This window comes from Trichosurus vulpecula, chromosome 1, assembly GCF_011100635.1.
Source record: "Trichosurus vulpecula isolate mTriVul1 chromosome 1, mTriVul1.pri, whole genome shotgun sequence".
Classification (NCBI taxonomy): domain Eukaryota; kingdom Metazoa; phylum Chordata; class Mammalia; order Diprotodontia; family Phalangeridae; genus Trichosurus; species Trichosurus vulpecula.
Window position 1 is genome coordinate 256,317,782 of NC_050573.1, and position 15,722 is coordinate 256,333,503.

The 15,722-nt window shown below is 37.5% G+C and overlaps 1 protein-coding gene across 1 annotated transcript in view; it reads right to left on the reverse strand.

Annotated features, from left to right (window-relative positions):
* Positions 1–14,114, reverse strand: part of CCDC178 (coiled-coil domain containing 178) — a 42,690-nt gene extending 28,576 nt beyond the window's left edge. Inside the window, 4 exon segments of the mRNA XM_036743892.1 lie at positions 13,610–13,729; positions 13,731–13,889; positions 13,891–13,998; positions 14,031–14,114. Coding sequence (XP_036599787.1) covers positions 13,610–13,729; positions 13,731–13,889; positions 13,891–13,998; positions 14,031–14,114 — 471 coding nt within the window.
* Between the last annotated feature and the right edge of the window lie 1,608 nt (positions 14,115–15,722).

Consider the following 15,722-nt stretch of genomic DNA (forward strand, 5'->3'; position numbering starts at 1 on the left):
TGGTTCTCTTACTGAATAGCTTAACAAAACACAAAAACAAAACAAAACCAACAAATTTTAAGTTAACCTGGAATGTTAAATTATAGAAATAACATGACATACTCATCTACATCATGCATGTGTATATTCATATATATATATATATGTATATATATATATATATACACACATCAATGTCTACGTATACATGCATATAAATACATGTCCAAATATAACAATCATAGAAACACTTATTATGTTTTTGGGTTTACATACATGCATTTTATACGTGTGTGTGTACATGTGGTGGGGCATCTAGATGGCACAGTAGATAGAGGGCTGGGCCTGGAGTCAGGAAGATTGAGTTCAAATTCAACCTCAGACACCTACTACTTGTGTGACCTATATGTACATACACACATGTATAATATGCATATATGTAAACACAAAAACATAACGAGTGTTTCTATGATTGTTATATTTGGACATATATTTATATGCATGCATACATAGAAATTGATGTGTGTGTATATATATATATATATATACACATATATATGAATATACACAACTGAACAACAACATAGATCTGTGTGTGTGTATAAAAACACACAAACACACACAAGCATACATGTACTTTTCTTGTTGTTCCTTCCAGTGATTTAAAATGTTGAAGTTACTTTTTCAATCAAAATTAGTCTCTATACTCTGGCTTGTGCTCCCCACATAAGGTAGGCAAGCCTACTTGGCAGCTTGTTGTGTTTGTGGTTGCTACTGTTGTTCCTGTTTTTGTTTTTCTGGCTCCAAGTCATCATCTCAGACATCAACATTCATAGATAATACCTGTTTTCCTGAAATCTGGGCCTCGGTTTCCCCTTTCCTCAAAACTCATCTTTCTCCCAAGACTACTGGACAGATTTAATTGTTTTGCCTTTCTGATTGTCTGATTACACGGCAGTTATTCATGATATACAGAACACAGGTGGGAATCTATTTGCAAGCATATGTTTATTTCAGCATATATAGTCTTAAATATTTACTTAGTCTTAAACTCTTCTGCTCCCTTTTTGCCACCCTGGCCTCCTCACTTTGAAAGTTGAACAGGGTCCGAATAAGATAGAGGGCTGTTTTATATTTTTTTAAATCTCTTTCATAATTTGCCCAAGTGACAAAAAAAAGATCATTTAATGACTCATTTTCTGATGATGAGACTTTCTCCATTAATTTAGCCTGGTTCTAAGAGAGCAATCTACTCTGAATAGCCAGCTGTACCTGTCCACATTTGGAGAACCTTATGTATATATATCTTCATAAGAAAAAGGGCTCCTCTCTAACTTTTGTAAAACTCTTTCATTCCCTAACATAATACTCTACGGATAGTAGGTACCCCATAAACAACATTCATTACTACTGGTAAAATAAGTTTAAACATATGTATGTTTTTCATCATGTATGTCTATTCAAGTGGCCAAACACACGGTATCAGTAGAGTTTCTTTGAGAACATAGTTCCTGGCAGCTAGCTCTGCAGCACTATATTGGTGTACTTGAGCTGTAGAATGGGAGATTACAATAACCCTTGAGGCTCTTGGTCACTGGACTGATAAAGCTCAATCACACCACAGATGTGGTTCAGTCAATCTCTAAGATAAAGCTTTGATCTACCCGTAAGCCATTTTTTATTGTTGGCTATCTAACTTCTTCGGTCAAGTGCAAAGTTGACAACTACACTTGGAAAAAAGGTTCAGTTAAAAATAGGGTAATTTATGATTAAAAAACACAAGTATGGGAGCAAACTGGAAAGTCTGTGTTCTATATTGGCAACCTAATATTACGGGGAAAACTATGGCTGGAGTTTTATAAGGAATAGAACAATGATCTACAGTACCTGGGATTTTTAGAAGAAATATGGTATAAAAATTAAATCAAAATAAATAAAATGATAGTGCTCCATTGTCTAAGCTACTTACACCCGCATCCTCAAACACATGCCTCCCCATCCCCTTTTTCTTCCTTGAAGTGCCTCCTCTCATGTCACAGGGCCTCTAGAATCTCTCCCTTGAAAGAAGAAAATGGTCTACTAAAAATTAATTTACACTAAGGTGTTAGTATTTCATGTTTCAGTACTTCCAAGAGTATTTGCAATTTAAAGGAAGATCCCAGGGAAAGGACCTCACTCTATTGTCTCTGTCTCTTTGGTCATGCTTGGAATGAATTCCCTTAACTCTCTCCCATATCCATCTGTTCAAATACCTCTCTGTTCAAGGCCCAAATCAGATGCTACCCTCCTCTTTGAAAACTCCCTTGTTTCCTAGCTGAAAGTGACCTCTTCTTCCTCCAATTTCCCATATCACTTTCTTGGGACATCTCCTTGATGTTAGCCACATTCTGACATGTATTATAATCCTTGACTTTCTCCCCTTATTACACTATACACTCTTTGACAGCATGGACTGCCGGGTCTATCTGAATCCCCAGTGCATTGCATAGATTAGGGACTTGGTAAATATTACTGTAAGAGGAGTATGGGCCTCACATGTGTATTGAGTGCACCATATGTGAAGGCTTATGTGTAGTGAAACCTATCATTGTATGACTTGATGGGAGGAAGAATAGACATCTCTAGCTTCTTCTCCCCCTACTCTTCTTCAAGGGAGATTTTAATTTCTGACAGAAGGGGAAGTAGGAAGTTGGGACTGGAGGCCACTCTGGTCTCCTCAGAGAGAGGAGCTACGGGACAAAAAGCATGTCTATCTGCACCTTTAGATATTGCTTGTCTGGGGGATATGATTGGGTTTGAGCTAACATCTGATCACTTTGTCATTTCTGGGGTCAAAGGGACCCCAAGCTCTGTATCCATGGTTTGACTCCTTTCCCACCAGTTTCATAATAAACACATGTAGCAAATAGCAAAGAAACACATTTATCCAAATCACAGAGAAACAGAAATCAGATATATATGTATACATATGTGTTAGAAACATACTTACATTGTCTAGGAATAAACAAGACTCATTGGGAAGCCGGGAACATTTTAATTATAATTTACATTTATTCCCCCTGAATAAATGGGTACCTCCACTGAACAGAGTACAGGAGAAAGTACAAAGGTCCTTTAATAGACCCTCACCTCAAATCTCCCTGACTGCCTACATCATGCCCTCCTCAAATGGCTCATTTAAGCATACAAGTGTACAAGCCTCTGACCTTTCACCAGACTGATCTGAGGCCTGATTTCCACTAAAGCTGGGGTGGGGGAGAGGGAAAGTTACACCTTCAATTCTGTGGAAACAAAACTCCTCCCCCTGTTTCTTACAATTTGTATAATAGGAGAATATATACCAGACAGTATAGAGTGAAGTAGTTCTCTGCCCCATTTGGAGTGAGATAACTCAGCTCAACTGAGAGGTTCTTGATCTCACCGAAGGAGAAACTCCCCAATGTCTCTAAAGTAGCGAAGCTGCATATAGGGTAATGATGGGAACTGCCAGGTCCTCTCAGGTTTTCCCAGTCCTTTTCTTCAGTAGCCTGAAGTGTGAGGAGGCCCTTCCATCTTTTTCCTCAGAACTCCCAAAACAACTTAAACTTGAAGAGTCCTGAAGTGGGATTGGCCCTGAAGAGTCCTTAGGGGGTCTAGCATTTGCAGAGTCTCAAAGGGGACTGGCAAAGGCTGGAGCTCTGTCGCCTGTCTCCAGTTTTGGGATATTCATCTACATCAACGGGGAGAGAGAGTCCCATACCAATGGATGTAGGGTTGGGGCAGTGGTTATATTAAAATAAATTGAATAGGAGCTGTTTCAAGAATGGAGAAGCAATAAATATTGTATCATAATTGTGGCATTATTCTCCCAGTTACAGACCACTTTACCAAATCAATGAAAAAAATCTTAACAGAGATATGTTTCTCCACCATAATTGAATATAAACTTAAAATTCAAGAAGTACCTTCTGTACCCTTAACACTGTTGAGGGGAGAAACTCAACAACAACAAAAAGAATGCTATTAGTTAATAACTATTAAATGATTGTCTTTTCTGCTGATTACATATCTCATTTCCCAAATGTTATTGTCATAGTACTTCTACAGAGTCTTGCATGAATCAATGAGCCTTCTATGGTGGAATGAAAAATACCTAATTCTATTAGAGCTATGATCTGTTCTAGGAAAATAAAAAATTCTCTCACCCGCTATCAAGGTCTTGCTTTCGAGCTTCTTGAAGCTGCTCTGAGGTCTATTTCTGCTCATTCATTTCAGAGCTGTCAGTTGGTGTGGTAATGGTACAGTAATTGTGCTTGTTCTTCATTAAAATGGCAGCCTGGTCCAGCCTGCTCCCTCTTTTCATGTCAGATGTAGTTACTACAACTAAGTTTCAAGTTATGGCCATTGATACAACATCACATTCCAGTTTTTGACAAGTGTGGAAATTGATGGGTGACTGTTTTATCTTTTTTTTTAATTTCCAGGTCTTTTTAACTGATATTTGAAATTCTCAAACAAGTGATAACATGTTATTTCCTAAACCTACAGAATACTACAAGCATTCGTTAGAACAAAGGGAGGGAAATTTTGCAGGAATCGGTGAAAAGCCTGAATTAAGAAATATTTTTAGAGAAAAGCAATTTGATTATTTTCAAGTGTCTGGAGGAGGTACCCTTAATACTTGCCTTAATTTCCTCCTACAAAGAATAAATAAGAAGCATTTGCAATTAAAATCCTAATTGTTTACATACAAGGGGCTGCTTCAAAACTGGCTAGTACAGCAGGCAGGCAGCTGCATATTCAAAAATAGGAAGGAAAAAAGCTGTCTGGAACCAATTTCTTTGTCTTGATTCTTAGATTAAATATTCTCCTAAATATTACAATCCTATTTACACTATGCATTTAAGGTATCAAATACTTTCTCTACCTCCTCACCCTATGAAGAATACAAAGGCAAATATCTGCTTAATTATAATGTATCTGATAATTACAAACAATTCCTATCTTCTCATCAAAGCTCTCATGAAAATCTTTGTAGAATCTCCACTATCCCATTGTTAGTGTTTTCTGACACTGCACATTGTCTTAGTAATTTTGTATGTACTATTCATATGATCACAAATTACAAATGAATGAAATGTAAAACAATGCTTTTGCAATATTATTTTAAAAATAATTGACATTTTATAGTGCTGTATATATCTTATCCCATTTGATTCCTATGACAATTCTGTAAGGTAAGTAATGATAAAGGTCATTAAATCAGAGAGAGAGAGAGAGAGAGAGAGATAGACAGACAGATAGATAGATCCACTTTGCACCTACTGCTCTGTCTGGTTTCAACTCCAAGGATAAGCTCATCACTTCTAAACTCACCACCATGCTGCTAACAAAAGTCTTAATTGACACCACCTCCCTCAGCCTCTTCTCTCTAATTGAAAGGCTGGAGGGTAGAGTAACAAACTCCTCCCATTGCCTTCCTTTATAAAGGGCAGAAAATAGCTTACTCCATTTTACATCTCCGGCTCTGCTTGGTTTCAACTTCACAGAACAAGATGCCCCAGTCGGGTACCCCAGGTGTCCCTCCCACCTGCTTTCCTGCCTCTTTTTGTGTGTTCTTCTCCCTTTAGATTGTAAGCTCCTTGAGGGCAGGGACCATCTTTTTTATTGTTCGTATTATTATTAATTATATCCCCAACACTTAGCACAGTGGCTGGCACATAGTGAGCCTTAATAAATACTGATTGGATTGGATAGATAGATAAAACTTTTATTAAGTCCTATGTGCCAGCCATTGTGCTAAGCTCTGAGGATACAAATAAATGCAAACAAGACAATGCCTACCATAAAGAAGCTTACATTCTAATGGAAGAAGACAGTACACAGAGGGATAAAAGAAAGTGGAGCATGGTGAAGAGCCTGCAAGCAGTGGTCATACTGAGGAGGCTGGGTTCCCAAAAAGTAAGACAAAAGGTTCTTCTTTCACAGCCTGGGGTAGAGTCCAACTTTTTAGTGGGGCGGAGATGGTCCAAGAGTACAGCCATGAGAAGGAGACATTAACAGTGATCCTATACTGTCTGAAAGAGAGCTTGGAACCTAGGGCATGGAATTTTTGCCTGCATAATGGGTCTTTGTTTAAGAATTGATGAACTGGAATGTATCAGTAGGAAAGCAAGCAGGATGGCAAAGGGCATCTAGTCCATATTCTATTAGATTGCTCTCCTCTGCCTGACTAGGAAAGTTAAACATATTGATAGACTTTATGAGCTTTGGTTTTGAAAGTCTAAGGACCCACATAGTACTGTGAACCAGGGATAGCCCTGCTGATGCATGTGTGAGTTGGGAGTGCTCCCCAGATGCTGTATTGGAATTGACGTCAGATGTACAGTTCTTGACAAGCTAACCATCTATTTTATTGAAAGTTTTATCTATCATTCTTCTTTCCAGATTAATCATCTCGTAAAGGCTTCCTGTTTCTAGAATGAGTTCACTCTTTTATTCTAATACATTGTGTTAGCCCACATTTTCCTTCTACTTAAAGCTATCCACTTTGCAGTCCCACAAAAACCATTCCTTTCCCTATCTCTTCCTGAACAAGAACTCTAAGACCAAGGATAACTTCCAGACAAAGATGGTTTCTTTTTCTTTAGGAAAAAAACAAGCTGTAATGACTGACCTAAAGTGCTATTATTCTTTCTTTATGATTCTATTGGGTTAAAATAATGGCTGTCAGTTACAACTGGATGATCCTAAATACTAGACCATTGCTTCACTTACATATACATCTAGCTACATAGCCATACAGTCAACCACCAAAACTACCTCACCATCTTCTGTGGTACAGCCATCTATTTTAGCCTTCTGTGGCTACCATACTTTTACTCCACCAGAACCATTACTCTCAAGAGTGGACATAGACTTCTAAAATCCAGGTCTCTAATCCCTGAGGACGTTAATTCATTTGTGGCTGGGGTTCTTTCCATGGAACCCAACCTAGAGGATTGCTAAGTACAAACTAGCCCTCTTAGCACATTGTATCTACTAACTAGCTCTGGACATTAAATCATGATTCACCCTCACATTACATCCAACCATCTAGTAGTCTGCTTAGGCAACCTTACCATCTGGCACGCATTCCTTCTTACCTATCCCCCAGAGACAGAACAGTACAGTGGAAAATGTGCTAGATTTAGAGGTAGAGGAATTGGGTTCAAGTCAAAGTTCACCTATTTATTACTTGTATTACACTGGAAACATCATTATAGCCTCAATTCCTTTTGTAAAATGAAGGATTTAGATCACATGGTGTCTGAGGTCCCTTCAGTTCTGAATGTATGATTTCTGGAGACATCTTTTAACTAAAATAACCAACTATCAAGGTATGTGTTGACGCATTTTTGGAAGAGCTTTTTAAGTTCTTCATTTAATTACTCTTAATTTGCATATAGTAAACAATTTGCCTATAGTAAATAATCACATAATGCATATTAGTCATAGGTCCAGTAGAGAAGAATGGCTGTTTTTCAGCCTATGGTATGTAGATGAACAGAAAATCTGTAGAGCTCATTCATCAGTGCATCTGTTTTGAGCAGACACTGCAAAAGGACTAAGAGTTGGGCCCATAAGTGATCAAGAGGAAGAAAGCATATTAGACTTCCTTTGCAGAACTGCAAAGTTCTTTTAATGATCCCAAGTTTCTCCCTAATAAAAAAAGAAACTTTTTATGTTAATATCTTTCTGGTGATGTAAAGAATACGTGATCTAACTTCTAATGTAAGATAGAACTTATTGGTGGAAAACTTTTATTGAGGAGGGAAACATTCCATAGTTTTATGATTATAAAAATAACTATATTATAAATATCTAGAAAAGGAAACAATGATTACAAAGAGCCAGTATGGCTTCATCAAGAAAGGGTCATGCCTGACTAACTGCATCCCTAGGCTATAAATTATAGGAGCTTCTCAATGGTATTTGGCATAGAGGTGGCATGGAGGTGTGGTGGGTCTGAGGTAAGATGCATCTTTCTGGATTCAAATTTAGCCTCAGATACTTACTAGCTATGTAACCCTGGGCAAGTCCCTTAACCCTGTTTGCCTCAGTTTCCTCATCTGTAAAATGAGTTGGAGAAGGAAGTGGCAAACCACTCTAGTATCTTTGCCAAGAAAACCTCAAACAGCATCCCAAAGACTCAGACATGACTGAAATGACTGAACATGCCTTGTGATGGGCTATGATTATCAGTGTCCAAGACAGTTTAAGCTGAAAAATGGTAACAGTGACTGAGCATTGAACTGATTGCATATACACCTTTGATGGTCATAGCACAAATATTCACATACATTGAAGCAGCCTGACATAAGGGAAAAGACACTAGATTTAGAGTGAGAGCACCCCGGTTAAAATTTCACCTTTGCTATTTACTACCAGTGTGACTTTGGCAACTAAATTCTACAGGCCTCACTTTTTTCATCATTAAGCTTCAGGACCAGATACCATGGTCTAGACAATACCCCAATGATGTGGATACTTCATCTGATGTTTCAGATGACCATCAGTTCATATCTCCTCATCCCATAAAATTCATCTCCATGCACTTCCCAACATTTTCAATAGAGAATGAAGTCTTCTTCAGTGCCACATTCAACTGTTTATCTACTATCTTGGTATTTTGCTACCATCCCTTTTTGAGTCATACAGATACCCAATGATATATTTTTATGCCATTTCTCCTACAAGCATATTTGATAATGCTACAACATGCTTACAGCCACCATGTGTCTGTCATTGCCATTTGGGTCATATGTAGAACTGTAGGTTAATGATTCCTTTTGAAGATTTTTTTCCCCTCTAAGGCTTTGGTCTGAGCAATCAGGTCATATGCACTTTAGATTTGACAATATTATTTTGACCAGAACAATAAGTGCTGATTGACCAAAAGTCAAAAATAGGCCTTCAGTTACCTTGTCCAAGGCAAGTTGGATCTGGGGGTGTCAAAAAAGGCATTTTGCTTTAATTTAAAATAAGATTTTAGATATCTTTTTTTGCTTTTGTTCACTTATTTGGATAAGATTACTTACAAGAAAACAACTTTTATAGGTAGCGATGGGATTCTGGAGGAAGTTTGTATTTTCCCCAAAGATAAAGTGATCGGCTCAGCAGTAGATGTGTACAAAAGCAGCTTCACGTTGAATATCTACTTGCAAGTTTCACTTTGTTAGTTTTCATAGCCTGTTAGGTTTAATGTCAGGTTCATCATATGAATTGGGGGAACAAGATCAGCACTTGGGCTCCAAACATCTTCCCTATTATTGTCGCTCCATTTGCTTTGGTGATTATTCTATACCCTAGCACGCTTACTTATGGCCAGGACAAACAGAAGTTGGTAGGGAATTTCTGCATTTTCCACAGAGAGAAAACATGAAAATCAGAGGAATACCATGCTAATTAAAAAGCACACCTATTAGTGAAATGAGTTTAAACCACAGACCTAAGTTGACTATGGCAAGCCCCTACAGCTTCTACTCCCCAAATCCAAGAAGTCTCTTCTACATAAGCTTTGTTGAAAAGCAGCTTGACTTTACTGGAGTGAGGGCTTGTTTCAGAATCACAGTGGACTGAGTTCAAATTTCCAGCACCTAATGGCCTTGTGACCCTGTGAATGTCAGTTTATGATTAGAAATAAAGAAATCTCCTTTGAAGAAAAACTCTGAAAACTAATTCTACCCAGATTATCATTTCAAAAATATGTTTTAGTATCTATCTACAATAACTACCAACTAAAACATATGCACATTTTCAAAAGGAAAATGACCTGGGGGAGAAGTCAGATATTTGAACTCCAGTTACTCATTTGTCTAGCTACCAGCACATTAAAGAAAATCTGTTTGATGTGCCTGTTTTCTATGTTAACATGTTTTGCAATGCTCTTACTAACAGAGGCAAGAACTCTTAACTGAGCAAGAATCAGAAGTGAGAAGAAGCTTTTTGTTACAGAGAATGAAATAAATATACTATGATATTTAAATGATAAACATGAATAAATACATAAAATATGTTGCTTTTTGTAGTTCCTGTTATAATTTGGGGGAGGGAAAGAGGCCTGTAGAATTTGTATGTCACTACCTCACATCTTTTTTGGAAATAGGTGAGATAGAAGTCCTAAATAAATAAAGTAATTCTGACAAATAAAAGTAGTGTGGCCAAGTGAGATCTGCTTTTCCTCCAAATAAACAGAAGATTCTGACTTCAGTTTCATTCACCTTCAAATTCAACATCTGGACAAAGTCTTTATCACTGATTAAAATAATAGTAATAGCAATAGAATAGCATCTGCAATTACACTGTTTAGGATAAAATTACAAGGGCTATCAATCTTCAAGCTTCAGGGCATGAGCTGATCACCAGCTGGGGTGAGAAATAAATTTCTACCTATTGTGTACCACTGCAAAATGAGGTGCATTATATGTTTTAATCCCTCTGAAACATCTGGCACTGGTCACTGTCAGAAAGAATATTGGACAACATGGGGCCCTGGTTGGTTCCACTATGAAAACCGCTAATGTGCTTTAGTAAAGATAACACTAAAAGTTTCAAGAGACTGGAGGAGTGCTAAATCCTTTGATTTCACCTATTCTAATTCTGACTGCGATGATTGTGATCAAAGGTCGTTACTCCATGGATGTCAGGTAGAACATGACATATTCATAAGAGTTCAAATGGTTGGTCTCAGTCCATTTCCTACAACATAGAAATCAACATCGTATCTGGCAGCATACAAGCAGTTTCTAAAGACAAAGTATGGATTTAATACTCATAGATCCTGAAATACCATGGAAATCTAACAGGGAATAGGGATGCACAAGGCAAATGGGGTTTTACCTAGTGTTCTCCTTTCCTTTCCCAATGAGAGCTGATTTAGTTTGACCTTAGCTTGAGGGGTATCCATCCACAAAACAACAGCCTTGGAAGAACCATTCCAATCATGTATTTGGGGGTGAATGGTGGAGACAAAATTTGAAAAGGTTTTGAGAAAGGGTGATGCCCAGGGAGGAGCAATATCAGTGGGCTACAGGTAGCCAGGGGCAATATGAAAGCTCTGCACATTGGGATTGGTAGAACAAAAGAAGTAAGAGAATACAAAGGATGTTGAAAGTGAGATGGCAACTCATTAAATTTATACTTAATATGAAATAATGTAGGCAAACCAGATCTTAAACTCTATTATAGTTATCTCTTCCACATCATGGGGGTTAGGAGCATAATGCCCCAAGAATCTGGAAAATCCACATAAAATTTTTGACCTTCCCTCCATACCAGAGAAGTATGATTTTTTTCTTTTTCTTTTACGGGGTGTTTACAGTACCTTATTATAAAATTTGGGTTGATATTATACAATACTATACATTTATTTAATGCATTTCTGAGTTCCTAAACTTTTTCTGTGTTGTCTGTTGGCCTCTGTGTGTCAGCTGAGGCTTCCACGAAACTTCCCAAAAATTCTCATTTAATTTCTTATCCGACCTGTGATATATCAAAACTGCAATGGGGAAAGTCACAACATGGAAGGGATAACCATATATAGCAGTAATTATCAAAACTACTTGGTACTAGCTAAGAAATAGAAAGGTAGATCAATGGAACAAAGTACACTTACAATTTATAGCAGCAAATAAATATGATAACTTTGACAAGTGAAAAGACTTAAGATTTTAGGATAAAAATTCATTATTTGTTAAAAAATATTGTTGGGAAAACTGGGAAGCAGTATGGCATAGACCGTTGTTTTGCACCATTTACAAGATAAGGTCAAAATGGATACATAACGTAGATATAAAGAGAAATAGTATGAGAATATTAGAAGGACATGGAACATATTTATCAGACTTGTGAATAGGTGAATAATTTGTGAATAAACAGAGATAGAAAGCAAAATTAGGCATAAAATGGATAATTTCAATTATATTAAATTAAATAGGTTTTGTACACTTTGCAAATCTTAGAGCACTGTCAATGCTGGAAACCATCACCACCACTACCACCACCATCATCATCATCAATTTTTCCTGTGACCAGAACTGCTTGGTTTACTTCTGGAATTATCCTCACATCCAAATTCAGAGTCAGACTAGCATAGTCTCTTAAGATTCTTTGGATTTAGAGTTAGTCTGACTTCTTATGGTTATTCTAGACCAAGCCATACTTTTAGCCTCATGAGTTTTTTTTTTTTTGTCTTCTTCAAAAGTTATATAGTCCTCGAATGTCTGAACTGTATTCAGAGTTACATGCTTGAACAGAGTGAAAACTTTTAATAATATTGGAGATACAGGACAGAATTAATTCTTGCCTTTATGAACTTTATTATATACAACTTTTATTACAGGTGCATACATGCACATATCTGCATATATGCCTTTATACATAAATAAACATATGTGTGTCTATCATACAGATAATTATATATTATCATTTTGTATCAAACTCATAATCTCATTGTTGTAGGGAATTTTGCGATTTTTAGTCTTAGAGTTTTGCCTAGAGATCTAGGACGTTAAGGGACTTGCCCAGTCATGCAACCAAAATGTGCCTAAGAGAGAAACTATACTTCTTGTCTTTGGGACCCTAAGGCTAGTTCTGTATATACTATGGCAGGATGTCTAGGCATCATTTTTATATCATATACACATTTCTTATAAAGCCTAAATCGTATGATAGACATTATTATCAAAGTCATGTATGACTAGAAGATGAAGCAAGTCAGTCATGCTGTAAGAGTGAAGGAGAGGAAATTAAGAACCTTAGTTTTTGCATATTATTGTACTCTTACTCCTAAAATATTTTTAACTGAACTAGAGAGAGAGAGGGAGGGAGAAAGAGAGAGACAGACAGAGAGAGAGAGAGAGAGAGAGAGAGAGAGAGAGAGAGAGAGAGAGAGAAAAGAGAGTGTTACCCATTGGTGATCTATGGAAGATTTATGGAAAGATACAAATAAGAGTCACTCAGAATGAGAAAATATGGAGTAGTTTCATTTTATACAAATGAAGGAAAAATTCCTACCAGTGACAATGAAGTATGCAAATATGATATATATTACTGATGTATTATTGATGGCCTGGTTTTCATAAGTGAACTTTTACCTTATCTTGCCCAGAATGAGGCCTCCAGGCCATTTCCTGGCCATCTTCATACCATATCACAATCCTACTTGCCCCCTCTCTAAATTCTCTTTATATACTATCTTCATTCATTAGAAATTTTTTAAAACTGAGGAAATTATTTTGCATTACTAAAAGTTATTGAAAGTCCTCTAAACAATGCCTTGTACACAGTCAATACTTAATGTTTGCTATAATTGAACTGAATGTACAAATATTCCTTTGCAGCTCTCTGCTGATAGGGCCATTCCTCCAAATTCTTAATATTGATGGTCACCCGAAAAAGTTCTAGGTGGCAAAGTGGCAAAAATTCCCAGTTACTGGAAATTAGTTTGGATTAAGTCCTGGTGAAGAGAGTAGTATTTTAAGTAGCAAAATGGCAGAACTAACCAGTTCTTTTTTTTTATTAATATAGTATTTATTTGTCTTCCCTCTGTCAAACCCTGAACCTATGGCTTTCCCTAGGGCTGCCTGGTAAGATGGAAGGTGAGGTATACGCAGGCTGGAAGAGATATAGAAGGACCAGGAGGACAAGGAGGAACATTCAGAAACATTGGGGAATAGAAATGGCTCCATCTCATGGTGAAGAGGCTGAGGAAGGCCACGATAAGGCAAAAAGAGCCCCGTGGCCTCAGACATGGCAAAGCCCAGGATGGCATAGGAAAAGAGCTGTTGCTTCAAGGAAGGGCTCCTGGCATAATCAATGATAAGACTTCTAAACACAGTCCCAATCCCAGATTCAGAGCCAGCCACTCCCACAGTGGCAGCCCCACCCCACAATGACCTTGGCTGCTGTGTCAATGTGCCTTGAGATGGCACTAGTTTGGAATCCACATCTGGGGACAAGTGAGATCAAGGGACCTGATGCTGCCAAAATGCTGAGGTTCTCATCTGTCCAAACCTCTGGCCATTTATTACCACTGCAGATAATGGTCTACTCAGCATCTGAGAGCTGCTCCTCACAAGGGCAGGGGTAGAGATGAACTTGGCACAGGCGCACATTCTCTGGGGGTAAGGGGCAAAGCTGAAGAGCTGCTGGCAGAGCAGAGGAGACAGAGAGGGGAGAACCAACCCATTCTTATGAAAGGAGGGGATCTTGGGAGTGGATTTAAAATCGGGTTTTGTGCTGAATAGCACATTATTCATTCTAGCTGCTAAATAATTGTTTGGTTAATTTAATTGAACTTATGCACTATTGTAAAGTTCCATCCTCAAACTTCTTGTTTTCCCAGAAGAGAATATTGATGTATTTCATCTTTCCTTATAGGTTCTGAACCTCAACCGTTGATTATCACAATTGTCTAATTTACTTCTAAGTTCACATACTGCTTGAGTTGTAAAACCTAAAACTGAATAAATCAATATAGTATACATATAAAAGGTTAGCTTTATGTTCCATACATGTCCCTACATACATGTACCACACATTCTTGTGTAATATTATTTTTTTCATAGCATCGCTTTATTGTTCACGATGAGTCGCAAGAAAGGCCGTGTGTTAAAATGTGAAAAGCTCTAAACTCAGAGTCAGGAAGCCTGCATTTAGCCTTGGTTCTGCTGATTAAAAATCATGAAGAAGATGAAGCAAACCCAAGACTTATCATCTCTGGCCTTCGGTCTCCTGCAGTCTCCTTAAATATAAAATGATTATGTAATAATATTTGCCCTGACTACCTAATAGGGTCATTGTGAAGATCAATTTAGGTAATAGATGTGAAACTGCTTTGAAAACTGCAAGGTGTTACGTAAAGAAGTATTACATTATTGTTATGTTATGTTGCTTTTGTCCAGTACTCTCATATGCCCAGTAATTACTAATTTTTATCTGTGTAGTATATTTTCCCTCTGTAATGAGTACTACTCAAGTCCAAATTAACTCTGGAAATTGCAGTTTAAATACTGACAGGACTATAGCAAAAAGACAGTAAGTTCCAATCTTCATCAAAGTAGACTTTGACAGAGATGACTTTAAAAAACCTCAAAATAAATTCCTTATTTGACACTAAGGAATGTAATAGATTATCATAACACTGTAATAGAACAAGCATTCTTTTCCCAAAAGAATGTCAGTCACTTTGAGGAAGGACTATTTGGCTCTTATCTTTCCATTTCCAGATCCTAAGGTATACTTGGCATACAATAGGTACTTAATAAGTGTTTTCTCAAATTGTGCTAAAATGTCCCTGCTATGAGTCACTTTCCCCAAAGCAACTCTGTGTAGTTCAACTTTACTGAATCATCTGTGACTACTAGTAATATGGTAACAAATACAAAAAATCTTCTTCAGCCAAAAACTGCCTCTCTGCAAAGAGAGTGGCTTAATCTTCTGGGTACATCAGTCCACACTTTGAAGGCCAAGCCCACGTAAGAGGTTTCTAGGAGACTTTGAAGAATCTGAATCAGCATGGGAGGAGAGAAAAGCTACTCACTCCACCTTGATGCCTCCTCAGGATTCTGTCATAGGCAAACTAAGCTGGTCCAGAAAATCTCCTGGGAGGATTAATATGAGCTTTTCCTCTAAGGCATGTGGTAGAAGAAATGGAGAAAAGAATGTAGTCCCTGAGTTTCTCTGGAAGAGGTCTAATAAGTCTAGAACACATGAGTCATGGA